The sequence below is a fragment of the Scatophagus argus genome, chromosome 14 (assembly GCF_020382885.2).
Source record: "Scatophagus argus isolate fScaArg1 chromosome 14, fScaArg1.pri, whole genome shotgun sequence".
Classification (NCBI taxonomy): Eukaryota; Metazoa; Chordata; class Actinopteri; family Scatophagidae; genus Scatophagus; species Scatophagus argus.
In genome coordinates this window covers 19,728,935-19,742,609 of record NC_058506.1, presented here as the reverse complement: position 1 = coordinate 19,742,609, position 13,675 = coordinate 19,728,935, and the positions used below count along the sequence as shown (strand labels likewise).

The following is a 13,675-nucleotide window of genomic DNA, read 5'->3' as shown; positions in this document are numbered from 1 at the left end:
TAAGGACAAAACCTGTCACATACACCTGTAACTGTTATCTGTTATGACCCCACTTTGGGATCTGTGATTAAAGTGTGGATTTATTTTTACAGATAAACTTTTTTCAGTGTGACTTATTTACAGAAAATCATCTTTTTTACTTTCAGGGAAGACACGGTCGGTGCGTCGGTCCTTGTTTGCCCAGTCCTCAGGCCTCGGCAGTGGTGTTTTCTGGGAATGGGCCAACGATGAAGGAGGATGGACTCCATATGAGACTCGAACCTCCATCCTTTTGGAGCACAGCTACCAGGCCCGACAAGGCACGGCAGACTTGGGCCCGCATGGATACAATTACATAGTGGATCTCACGTCTTTGGCCCAAGTTAACAAATCCACGGGCTTCAGACGGCAGGTGCGACGACAGTGTAACCTCCCCTACCCCCTGGCCTCCTCTGGCCCCCCAGCCATCCCCTCGGGCCCCGCCTGCTCCTGCCAGCAATGCTTGAGTCACAGCAGCACAGGACCCATGCCCAGCCGGTCACGACATTCCTTTTCATCAGGCAGTCTGAACCGGCCCAGCCTCCAAGGGCCTGGAAGGGCTGTAGCAGCTCACCCCACCTCTGTCTACTCGCCATACCCTAGGAGACCCCTGTCTGTGGGGGGAATGTCCTGGGGCAGCCCATGGCCTCCACCACCTTCTGGTAGTCAGCTGTCTGCACCGCTTCTGACCAGTTCTACCAGTGCCAATGGGTTAAGGTTGGTATCTGGTATGTGTGTTGGATTGGGATTTAGGTCAGGGTAAAACAGAGGCACCAAGGTGTTCCTGTGGCTCCATTAGCTGTCCTGGGATGGGTCCCATTTCCGCCCTCCCCTCCCCTTGTCCTTTGTCTTGCCCATCTGTCTCCACTTTCCTCTATCCTGTAAAACAGGAATGACAAAAAGTGGTGTGCAGCTCCAGCCCTGCAGTGACATGTTTGTTTTGGCTCTATTCCTGTGACTCTTGTCTGTGTCAGCACCAGCCTTCATTCTTTTCTGTTCCTAATGGCACAAAAAACCAGTTTCCAAAGACAAATTGTGCACTTAAATGGTATAATGAATATGCAGTTCACTTACATTTTCTCAAGGCTTTAATTTTCTTCCACATTAAGTTTTATTTAGTGTATTCCCAGCCAGGACAGTGAAATGCTGGTAGTTCTCCACCTACTGTAGCATGCTACTTCATGCTAGAGCTCAAGAATGAAAATAATAATGATGAAAATAAAAGCCGCTCACGGTTCTCACTTCATGCTGGGTTTTTGGCGTTATGATTTTGCAGATCATTTATGTGGTTACTGGTGAGTCATTGTTATACCAGGCTTGCACCCCACAGCTTCCTTTGACCTTGGGTTAGCCGATGTCAAAAGGGCACACTTCCCCTTATTGTTTCCATGTCATCTTATCTGCCTAACATTCAATCTGTGGGAGTAAAACATCAGCAGTGTTTTGTATTTCATCTGAATTTTGTTTCACATTTCAGGCACTTTGTTTATTTTTTTTGTGCTCTTACTTTGGCAGTTAGTGTGTAGGATTCCCTGACTACATTTGATAAACAGATTAATGCTAAAACACTCATTTAGTCAGCTGGTTAAAGTGTTAAACATTATTAAACGTTATTTAAATGTTATTAAGACAAAAATGTCAAATACAAACTCCAGCCTCTTACTTGTTAGGATGTGTGGCTTTTCTCACTTGTGAATTTGATATTTCTGTGTTTTGGGTTCTTTCTCAGATGAAATAAGCAATTTTTTGGCCTTTTATAGACTATACTATTAAATGAAATGTAATTAACAGTCAGTAATTGTTATTTGCAGCTACAAACTCGATTTGGTTTAGAGCACCATCAGACTTCAGCTCTGAAAATTGATCATTTTTTTCCTTGAAGGCTGTTTTGCACAGTAAACAAACTTGTTAGGCACATATTCACCAGTATACTGGATATTGATTCACACTCCCTAGCTGGACTATGAACAGTCACTGTGAAGTTATTGTTAATCAATCACACAACCTCATTTGGAGACCAATCTGATGATCAGTGTGTCAGCTACTTAAGATAAATGAACTTTTGCAGTTAATTGACGGGCAGGTTTTACTTTCTTCTCTTGATCTGGTTATTCCTCATGTCACCTGCAGTTAATTGTGTGAAATGGATGATAAACTGAAAGTTGTGGCTCATTGTTGCTGCTTTTACTGACTGAATGTCACTGTCCTTGTTTCCTGTCCTGCAGTGTTCCTTCCATCTCTGTGCAGCTGAATGGATCCACCAGTGTCAGCTCTGCCCTGGCAGGTAAACGGGTCACCGACCATCCATCCTGACCTTTACCTCTGCTCAGTCTGTTCTGCACCACACTTGAGTTGGCCGCAGGTTTCATTCAGTATAATGTTTATGATTTATGTGCCTTTTCCCTCTGCATTTGTCTTGCGAGTGTCAGTCTGTTCAGGAATCGCACACCACATAAACAACCCACCCCAAACGTTCAGCAAGCCCAAAAGGAGTGGGGAAGATGATGTCCCTTTGTATTGTTTAAAACCACAAGAGAGATTTCCATTCAGCGAGAAACAAAAGTGATATTATCCTCTTTGTTATGACTGAAAACAGCCTCCACAAGTTTTCCACATGACGTACAAAGCATTTGGCCCTGGATGCACAAGTATCATTCGTTTCAGCTTTCAGCCTTGATCCAGCAAGAAAGCTGCCGTCCCACAGCTGCACCTGACACTAGGGATGGGTGTGAGTACTCAATTTGGATGTCAGTATTTGTACAAATATAGAGTAACTACATTTTTATAACAAATATTAGCCAGCAGGGCATAGAAGATTAGCCCGTTCATCATGAAAATGGTGGCTGGAGATTCGCTCCTGCTGAGCCTCGTGGAAGGAGGAGGTTTCTGCAAGCTGATGGTTTTTATTGAGTCGGTGAACAAACGACTTCCACAGCCGATGACGATTAACCAGTGGAGGAGACGTAACGTTATGAACAAAGGGAGGTGAAATGGCTGGCTGATCTGCAAAGTGCTGACAGGGTAGCTATTCGGCTACAACTGTAAGTAGTTTTTAAAATGCGTCGCTAATACTTGCATATGAAAATTACTCGGAAATGCCGATCACTGCCTGACTGGTGTTTGTATGCTCAGATACAAACGCATTTTGGTTAAACAGAAAAGGGACATCGCCTCTCAAACTGAATTTACATAAATGTCATTGTCCTGTAAAAATCTAACTTTGAGAGCCTAAGATTCATGACTGCGTCCACTTGTGTATCTCATAACATTTTTTTGCATGCTTCCTGTGCCTTCTGTGTTCATTCTGTGTTGCTTTTATGAGGACTTCTTCCTGCTCTCCCTGCTCGTCGTCAAAGACAGTCGGTTTCTCCTCAGCAAAGGGAAAATCCCCCAGCAGAGCACAAAATCAAGTCTGTCTTGAAATTAAAAGAATCTGCGCTCAGTGTCCACGGGGACTGTTTAAAATGCATTGTCTGCTCATCGCGTCCTGCTCACTGGTGTTAACATAATGCAAAATCATTTTTGTCATTTGATCATGTTTAAATCGATCAGATCTGACATAAAACGTCAGCATTCAGGAGGATTTACAGCCCACGTTGTGTGGCGATTACGTGAAGCTATTTGACGAACTAACACAGTAATTCCATGTATGCATATTCTTTTATCAGGTACATCTATATCAGCGGTTCATTTTCATGGAGTGTTATTTGTGCAGCAGAATATTATATTAGCTGAAGATGATGGGCAAATTCCTGGAATTAGAAGACAAAAGTCTAATAGCTTAATATTCAACAATGAAAAGGTTTATGTTAACAACTTTTGAGCAAATCACTGACTGAATTTGAAAAATTCACTTGTGTAATTTAATTTCCACCTTTTAATTAAACGTGGTGTTTAATCCTTTGATTTCCTCCGCAGTTACAGTTGAGTGTGCAGTGTATCACTGTACGTCAGCAGGCTGAGATACAGCAGATAGGACAGTTGTAATTGTCATAAAGTGGCAAAATTGACATGCAAAGGGAGCACTCACTCTTTTTTTATCTGCTGCTCACTTCTCAAATTATAACTGAGTTCCTTGGCTGTGATAGGCTGAGCGAATCAATACAATCAGCACAGAGGAAGCTGCAGGAGCAGAAACTCATTACCGCAAAGCACTGAACCATGACTTTGGTGAATCATTTAAAATGGAAGGTCACTCATGTGGTGTCTTCTCCAAATGTGCGGCTTTAATGATCATTAATGAACATTAGTGCTAATCAGCCCTATATCTTACACCCTGTTTATTTTGCCTTTTCAGTATTTAACACATGCGGTGAGAACTGCTGCCTCCAATAATGTTGGAGGGTGAATTTACACGTTCAGAGATCCAAATTTCTCAGTCTGTATATGTTTGAGTGGAGTTCTCAGTTTTCAAACTGTAAAATAAAATTAGTCAGTCAACTGTCAGATGAATTGTCCACTGAGGTAAGCAGCTTCAGTTCTCACCTCATTGGTTGGAGGTGAGAAATGGGCCGTGCAGCCGACAATGGGGGTAAAAACGAACGCATCAGGTTGTCCAAGTTGAGGAGAGTCAGCAAATCTGGTCATTAATGTCAGTTTTACGGCAGCTTATAGATTTGGTTTGTCATTAGGGTGTTATTGGTTTACATTAGCCGGTAAGTAAGAAAGAGAATTCAAAAATGTTCAACTTTTCATCTACAAAACAAGTTTTCATGAAGTACAGCGTGTTGCTTTAGATGATCTGCAACATCTAGTCTGCCCTCCCAAACTGCTCTGAAGGATCGGGCCTGTCATCATGTAAACCATTCCTCACAGTTGGCTCATTGATCGGTCTGACTTTGCAACTTCTGGGCGCCATCGCTTCACAGCGGATCATCTCAGGATAACCTTCGGTTTTCACTGGGCTTGTGAGATTAATGCGAGCTTTAGTGCAGAAGTCCAAAAACAGCTTCACTCGTTGATCAAAAAAGATGAGCTTGAAGAATAAGACGTATGTTGAACACTGTGAGTGTGGTTTTAATTTGAAAGTACTCGATGCCGTTGTGTATGAACGAGGGACACGGTGGGAGAAATCAGTTGCTGCTACACTTCTCATACCTTTTGATTTGTTCCTTTTCTGCTCCTGCATATCTCCACTTGCTCTCAACCCCCACCTGCTCCACTCTGCCCTGCCCCCGCCCCGTCTCATCCCCACCCCCACCCTACCCCACTCCAGGCATGGCCTCCATTTTGATGTCAGCAGTGGGACTCGGCGTGCACTTCACCACTGCCCCCCTCCCTCAGCAGCAGCAGCAGCAGCAGCAGCAGCACCAACAGCAGCAGCAGCTACAGCTACAGCAACAACAACCTGCTCCTTTCTCTCTTCCTCCTCCTCTCCTCCCCCCAGCCAGCAGGCCCAGCAAGCCCAGCAGCAGCAGCAGTTCAGTTAGGAGAGCAAAGAGACAGCACAGGAGAGGTAGCTACCACGCCACCAGCCCTTCCTCCACCTCTTTTTCTTCATCGTCCGCTTTTGGTCCCATTATCATCTCCACAGGCTTGCTTGAGGAGCATTTCATCCTGCATCAGCTCACTTTCGTTTGTCCTCGTGTGTTCATAGGCTTTTCAGCTTCTGTGTTTGCTGAAAAAATGTGCTGCTGCAACTGCTTTTTGTGTGGCTGTCAGAACAGGGGAGAAGTCTGGTCAGTGTGCTCGAAGCTGACTTTGAAATCCGACTACATTTCCGATTGAGCTGTCACTGACCTCTCTGCCGCTACTTGCCCCCACTAGTTCCATTCCAGTTCTCGTTGTCAGTACCGACCGCTTGCCCACCATGAAATCTTGCTTCTCCCTACTTATTCTTCAGCTCTCAGAGGTGCTGCACTTTGATTTTTTTTATTTTATTTTTTTAACAACCTTCTTGCTTATCCCTGACCACCTTAACAAAAGCAGGTACCAGGCATCTGAAAAATGTAGAGTGAAACAAACAGTGCTTTAGAATACTAAACTAAATGGAGCAAAACTTCCATCTTTGACAGGATTTCTGGTCCAACAACACAAACATACAGATGGCTAAAAAGACTAAAGCAGAGCTGCAACGTTTGGTCAATTAAAATAAAACTAATTGCCAGCTAATTTATCTTGACTATGTTGTGTCCCAGGAGCCACTGCTGCAGTACAGAGCCACAAACCGGATCAACTAGTCATTCAACAGCAAATTAACTGGCAGCTATTCTGACCATTTCTTTGTCATTTTCAAGTAAAAATGCCACTAACTGACAACAATTAAAATTTTTGTTAGGAGCAGCACCACTGCAGTACACTAATCAGTTAGCCAGCTTAAATAAACCTTTGGACAGTTTCTTCCTCAAGTCAAACTTAGTATATATTAAGGGGGAATTGCTTGCTTGCTCTTCCTCCGCTCTCCTTGTATCCCACATCAACTCAAACTCCTGAACTTGACATCAACAGGGGGCACTTCAAATGTACAAAGCAGAAAAATGGTTTGCGTTTTTCTTACTTCTAAGCTGGGAGAAAATAGCTCACCTCCGAACCTTTCTAAATCTGGAATTCAGTGGTTTTGTCTTGTGTAATTAACTAAGACAACAAGACGAATGCTTAGTTAGCTCCTTTGCTTCCTAAACGGATGTGACGCTCCCATGTGGTAGTGACCAAAAAGTCCGCCTGCATCACTCATTATGGCTCATTCTGTCATCAGGCATTCACGCCTTCTCTGTGGCTTCATGTGTTCGCATGTTCTGCATCATGTGGTCATCTCCTGCTTTCAGGACTCATGAAATGGTATGCAGCAGAGGCACAAAGAGGAGAAATCCAAAGCTTTTGTGCCTCATGTTTGAAATTTCAAAGGGGGATTGTGAATTACTTGATATTGTGAAGGAAATCATTTCATCTCATCTCACCAGAGTCTCGTCGTTTTGTCTGGCCCGTCTCAGCTCATTCATCACTCTGTGTTTTCTCTTTTTATCCCTCTTTCAGCCTCCGCTCAGAGACCTGAGGAGGTGATTCAGCGCTACATGGAGGTTGTGGCCAGCGTACCAGATGAGGTAAATGTTTCACAGTCCTCATCACAGACATACGCTCAAAAAAAGGGTCACCTGACTGTTGAATGGCACTTTTCCAGACTCGTCAAGACTTTTCAACGCAGCATCTTGATTGGCTGTTAGCAGGGAAAGCAGTCCATTGTTATTCAGTAATTCAGACACGACATTTCTCTTCGTTTCCCCCTCAGGACTGCATTATCTGCATGGATCAACTGTCCAATCCATCCGGCTACGAGACTCCATCCACAGAGGAGGGAGGCCAGAGCATCCTGCCAGACATGGTGGGGAAATTCATCAAGTGTGGACACACCCTGCATATGCTCTGCATGCTGGCCATGTACAACAATGGAACAAAGGTACAGAACTGCTGCACGTCAGCTGCTGGGATTTATTACGTGGATAAATTGTTGTTGTGTTGATGCAGTTTAAAAATTAGTTTGATGAAAGGTACAAGTTTCACGAGCTCTCGTTTAGTCTTTTGAGTAAACAAAACAGCACCTTTTCTTTACTAAACAGAAAAATACAAACATGCACCTTCTTTTCACAGTCACCTCTAGTTTGGTCCAAATAAATCATCGAGTGAGATGGGAAAATATTCCCTTGGCTGCTGATGACCGATTCTGTCTCATAGTCACAGTCCTTGTCTTTGATTCGAAGATTAGAAAAATTCTCGTGTGTGTGTATTCTCTTAGTTTAGTGTGAAGACTGGAAGCGTGGGGGAAACAGCCACTGGATGCCTGGCAAACTCACAGGAAATCACTGAACTTGACTGCTGCTCATTAAAAAATATTTCCTGCATGTAACTGCCTGAACCACCACAGAAATGTTTGCGCATTTCTATTATTTTTTACAGGTTAAACAAACAAGCTTCAACATGTAGATTAGTGAACTTCATTTAGAGGAAACCAGGCTTGCCCTGCTTCCAGGCTTTGTGCTAAGCTAGTCCTGGCTCAGACTTAACTGACACCATGAGAGGTCAACCGTTAAAGCTTCCAAACGACCTCACTTCTCTTCTCTCAATTAAATCTTGTAATGAGAGTACACAACCCAATAACTACATAACCTCAGATATTCCATATGTGTGCAGCTGGCGCAATTTATCTTTTAACTAGAACAAACTGCCCTCAAACCACATTAGTTCAGTCCCCTTGACGATTTAAAGGTTCATTATCTGATATTTTTGGTTGTTGTTGTTTGTTTCGCTAGTTGTCGACCTCGTTTGTGTTATTTTTTGCATGGTGGTTGTCCTCAAGTCTCTCTTGAAAAAGAAACGATTAAATAAAATTCCATGTTGAACTCCATAACACAAACAGAATGCTGTATGAGTTCAATTTCTCTGAAAGTTAATTTTTGCATTCCACAGTGAAATTACTCAGACAAATTGTTTAAATAATGTATGATAATGTATGCAAGCATTTGGGATTCCAATTAAAAGGGCTAAGACATGTAAAAAGATTGGTATAGTCCTTTAAAAACTTGTGGTTTAAAGGCTCTTTTCCCGTCTAGAATATTTGCTGTTAGGTTTTATTGCTGTTTACTGCAGGGGAATTAATTTAAAGTCGTATATAAAGCGAACACCAAATAGCCGCCTGCCGTACATTCAGACTGGCTGATGAGACCAGAGGTACACGGACGTGACGAGGGAGGGGAACACAAAACAAAAGTCTCACCAGTGGATCAATGAATATTTGATCAGCACTTACCTGCTTTGTATTGATCGGTCCGGTTTAAAAGGCCGTCTGGTTGTGTTTTCCTCCTCAGGACGGCAGTCTGCAGTGCCCCTCGTGTAAGACAATCTATGGAGAGAAGACCGGCACTCAGCCCAAAGGCAAGATGGAAATTTACAGCGTCGCCCAGTCGCTGCCGGGCCACCCGGACTGTGGCACTATTCAGATCATCTACAGTATATCACCTGGCATACAGGTACGTCTGCACGCTGAGCCTCCATTTTGAATTGAATGTTTGCTGCAAGTCTTTTGTCTTGCAGCAAACATTTATTTTCTATCACAGCTGCAAAATCAAAGCACAGAACTTGGTTTATCAGAAAACAAAATTTGTCCTCCTAATCTTAAATAATTCTATGGATGGATGTTAGGTTTTCGTGGAGTTTAACGTGACTGCTGCTCCTCTAATGCACAAAAAGAAAGCTGTTGTTCTCTGCTTACAGTGTGACTCAGCTTCAGACTGTATAACGTTGTAATTTTGTGTTTATTCATCAAGTCTTAGAGGAAACTGGAGTTTAAAACACATATGCCAAGGTCTGAGTTGTGGATATTTGTACATAGTCTGATTAAATACTACATTATGTTCCTTTAAGAGTTGGTCCTGGGGGTGTTAGCCCAGTTTAACCTGCAGGAGTTTCCGACAGCTCGTGTTTACTGTAGAAACGTGTTTGCTGTAGAAACAGACTAGGAACCAAATTATTCATCAAAAATTAGCAGCAGTACTGAATGTCATAATGAGGTATCAGACTAAAAACCATTCAGACCATCAGCCTGAAAGCAGAAGAGTGTAAGAGTACGTGACTGAGAGACGAGCTACATAAAAATGGGATTTATTTGCTGCTTTAATAGAAGTGTTTTGTGTTCCACTTTTACGAGAGGACTCTTTGTCCATGGACTAGCAGTAACTCAGGGAATCTAACAGCGGGACTGGCCTCAAAGTGTTTCAAATCTTCAAAAGCATTTGCCAAAAACAGGTACTGGATAAGTAAGAATAATCATATAATCAGGGTCGCCTCACGTTTGGGCCAATCTGGTAGCTTTTAAACACCAGCTGGAAAGGAGGAAGCTAAACTTTGAGAACCGAGTGGAGAAGAAATTGGATTGAAGCTCGGGTTTAAACAGACTGATGTTCAGGCTTGGCTGTGGAAGAGCTCTCTCCTCCGTCGCTCGGTTTGTGGTCCTCAGTGTCACCCTCCTTTGTCTTTTGGGAAAGCCCTAATTTGTTTGTGTGTCCGCTGTAACCACGAGCGCAGCTAAATTGGAGAACATGAATCAAATTTGTATCGAGCTGTTGGTCTACTGTTAATCTCCAAAAGATATTATTGGATTATTTTATTTTTCCAGCTGTTCTGTTATATTAAACTTTATATGTTTCCATTCGTCACTCAGTTTTTGTCCTCCTTTCCACCAGGGCCCCGAACATCCCAACCCAGGACAGCCATACACCTGCAGAGGCTTCCCTCGCTTCTGCTTTCTACCAGACAACGACAAGGGCAGGAAGGTAAAGAAATCTCACAGCCAGGCCTGAATCTGCACTACTGAAGCTACAGCACAAACACATCTCAGATATCAGCATCTGTACCCTGCCAAAAGTACAATTAATAAGTTCAGCCACAGCAGAAGCAGAGTGGAGTAGAGGAACCACCTGACACATCAGGTATAAGACGGCCAATACGATGAAGGCACCGTACTCTGCATGGGGATCGTAGTGTTTCACTGTGATTAAATGAAGAACATTTTGAACTCATTATAAAGTTGTGTTAGGTGTTAAGTTGTGTGTGTTTCCATGGTGAATTAGGAGCTCACCAGCAACTGCAGCTGTACACTTCAGCCACTATAAATAAACTCTAATGTAATTCGCTAATGGAAAATTGGATTAAATTATTCCAGTTGTAGTTTGTGCTGTGCCTCCATCTTCAGAGTCCCTGGTGTGATGTTCCCTGTAGAACATGGACACACGGCCCAAAGCAGGAGTCTCTCACCAGTTACAGCCAGAGTAATGTTTACGACACAGCATTCATCTCTGTCAGTTAGGCAGCCTGTCTGCTGGGATTAACTATATTACATAATCCTGAGTAAACTGAGTTAGATCAGTCTCTGCTGGCAGAACGAAGGTTTCTGCCACAGCTTCGCCTCCTGATGAAGGCAGAATCCTCTAAAGAGGTCGGAACTCCAGTAACACTTGCAGCATATACAACTGTATTGTTAGACCAGCTAACATACAAAAAGACCGTATGTGAAGATGGACGGCAGCAGAGATCTCTCCCAAAAAGGAAGCCAAAACGTCCGAATTGCCCCCTGGTGGCTACCTGCATTACAGCTCATAAAACCTTCCGACTCCATATTAGCAGATGGGACTTTGGCCAAACTAAAAACTCAAAGCGCACGTCAAATAATTTTTTCCCAACGACGGTTTCTGTCATTTTAGGTTGTTTTTATCACACTGATGTATGTTTTCATAAAAACACTTAATTCCAGCTTTGAAGTATAAACATAAATGTGTTGTGGGTGATGTTTCATTCCTGTCCAAAAGGTGCTGGAGCTGCTCAAGGTGGCGTGGATGCGACGTCTCATCTTCACCGTGGGAACTTCCAGCACCACCGGCGAGCCCGACACGGTCGTGTGGAACGGCATCCACCACAAAACAGAAATGATGTCCAACTTGTCAGGCCATGGCTACCCCGACCCCAACTATTTGGACAATGTTCTGTCTGAGCTGGCCTCTCAGGGCGTGACAGAGGACTGCCTCAAACCTCCAGGGGCCGGCGGCAGCAGCAGCAGCAGCTAAGCCACAGCGCCAAGCCTCACGCACACACTTCCTGTTACTGCTGACCACTGAGTTAACCCATTAAAATCCACCTCTGTGACCAGGTGGACCCTCCTGCAACCTCTGTTTGTTATTTGATTAATGTCAGTATCTGTCTGAATCTCATGGAGTGAGCAAAGGGGGTAGGAGAAAGCTGAATAGAGGTCTTGAAGCTTCTCTGGAAGAATGCAGAAAGCGGAGTGCTTGCCGAGAAGCTCCATTAGGCTACATTCCCACGTTTTTCCAGGAGACAGAACTCGGAGAGAAAAATGTGGCTCCTCTTACTCTGAGCCTCTTTTATCAAACCTCCACAAGATGGAGATTGTGCTCTTGTTTTTTGTTTTGTTTTGGGTTTTTTTGTTTATTTTCCATCAAGAGCCTCATCAGTATCCCCGTGTCCAGCTACCGTGAGAAAGGCAGCTTATGTTGGGGATAAAAATCTCATTAAGCACTTTAGTTCTCACAGTGCATTTAGCTGGCAACATGTGTGATTTCCTAATGGCAGTTAACTTCAAATTTGGAGGTTATGCAATTAAAGTGTTTCTGCTGAAAACCTTTGTGTTTAGCACAAAGACACACTGAAACTTCTCGTAGCAAAGTGAGTGTATTAGCCTATCTGATGAGAACAGGCAATATTTACATGGTGCAGTTTGTAAGATATGGCCAGAATTTTAGTTTAAAACATCACTAAATGAACTAACATCAACAGGATGTGAAAAGACAACAGTGTTATGTCAAAGACGTCTATGTGTTGTGTTGCAGAGACATTACTGTAATTAGCATGCTAACCAGCTAGCGCCTTCCCGCCATGTCTTATAATACCACTTTATCTCTATGGCCTCTAGCGGTACGAAGCAGAGAGAGAAACAGACAATTACGAGCAGAAAGTTTCACAAACTCTTTTAGCGTTTGTAAAAAAGTAAACAAGACAAACTGACCAAATGTCAAGAATGAGAATATTCTGAGAAACTTTCTTTAATGAGCTGAAAGTACAACTATACACCTTCTGAATTCATTTTTCTCTCTGTTGCCGAACTAAAATTAGCTTAATTGCCTCGTTAACTCATCGTAAAACGCGCTTCATTCGAAGGAGACAAATGAAATAAAACTCACCGACTTGGTTTGGTCCAATTATATCTTCAGTTCACAGAGCAAGTTAAAATATTCTGGCTTTAAACGCCGTTTCCACCCGCAGCTGATGTAGTCCTCTCCTGTTTCCACCTGTCAGGTGTTCTCGTCTTAGTCCTCGTCACCTCCGCACTGTATCCCCTGTCGTCGGACTGGCCTCTCAGGCTGGCAGCTGAACTTAAGCTTGTCCAGGTACAGTTGAGCCACAGCTCCACAGCTAGCTAAGCTAATGGTAGCTATAGCTACGGCCAGGTGAGCAGCAGTTGACATTTACCCTGGTGATGTGCTGCCCCCTATGTGTTTGGAGCCACCTTTGAATTCTGGCTATATTTTACAAGTTGCCACCTAAGCTGATGTAAATAAATAATAAAAAAAAAAAGAAGAAAAGAAAAGAAAAAAAAAAGTATTGTAATGAAAAAAAATCGATTGTGTCCACAAATGTCAGGAGAATAAAGTTGTGTATTTTTTAACATTTAGCACTAATTCTAATTTGATCACCTATTCAATAAAACAGGCGTCTAATGCACTCACCTTTATTTTCTTTTCAGTGTTTTGACTTTGCAGTAACAAGCCCACGGGTTTTCTGCCGTTTTTGTCACTTAATGTGTTTGTGTTGCCATGTGTGTTAGAAGGGACGAGATCACATCATATATAGCTTGACGACCTCAATCCTCTTGTCCAAACAGATGGGAAAGCTCGCTGGGATTTAAAAAGAAACCCCTCTGGTTAAGAACATTTTACAGTGTGACAATCAAGGTCATCGAACTCGTCTTGATTAAACAAGACACGTTGAAGCTGCTGCGAGCATGTAAATGTTCCTGTTGGCTGCGAACTCACCTCCTGTATTCACATGCATTATTATGCTCACAGTACTGCAGTACAGTTGCTGAACTGAGTCTTGACATGTATACAAGCAAAACTGACAAAAAAAAGCCTGCAATAAAGAAATAAGGCAAAGTAAA

General features: G+C 43.1%; 1 protein-coding gene and 1 long non-coding RNA gene across 3 annotated transcripts in view; one reads left to right on the top strand and one right to left on the bottom strand.

Moving 5' to 3' along the window:
* Window positions 1–8,850, bottom strand: part of LOC124071269 — a 17,127-nt gene extending 8,277 nt beyond the window's left edge. The window contains exon 1 of the long non-coding RNA XR_006845309.1: window positions 8,759–8,850. This is a non-coding gene — a long non-coding RNA (uncharacterized LOC124071269). The remainder of the gene's footprint in view (window positions 1–8,758) is intronic.
* Window positions 1–13,675, top strand: part of dtx2 (deltex 2, E3 ubiquitin ligase) — a 15,304-nt gene extending 1,629 nt beyond the window's left edge. The window contains exons 2-9 of one of the 2 annotated variants that reach the window (XM_046411792.1): window positions 147–735; window positions 2,244–2,302; window positions 5,234–5,473; window positions 6,991–7,058; window positions 7,244–7,411; window positions 8,817–8,978; window positions 10,191–10,280; window positions 11,313–13,675. In XM_046411792.1, coding sequence (XP_046267748.1) covers window positions 147–735; window positions 2,244–2,302; window positions 5,234–5,473; window positions 6,991–7,058; window positions 7,244–7,411; window positions 8,817–8,978; window positions 10,191–10,280; window positions 11,313–11,567 — 1,631 coding nt within the window. In that variant the 3' untranslated portion in view covers window positions 11,568–13,675. The remainder of the gene's footprint in view (window positions 1–146; window positions 736–2,243; window positions 2,303–5,233; window positions 5,474–6,990; window positions 7,059–7,243; window positions 7,412–8,816; window positions 8,979–10,190; window positions 10,281–11,312) is intronic. The other variant, XM_046411793.1, reaches the window with a different exon arrangement.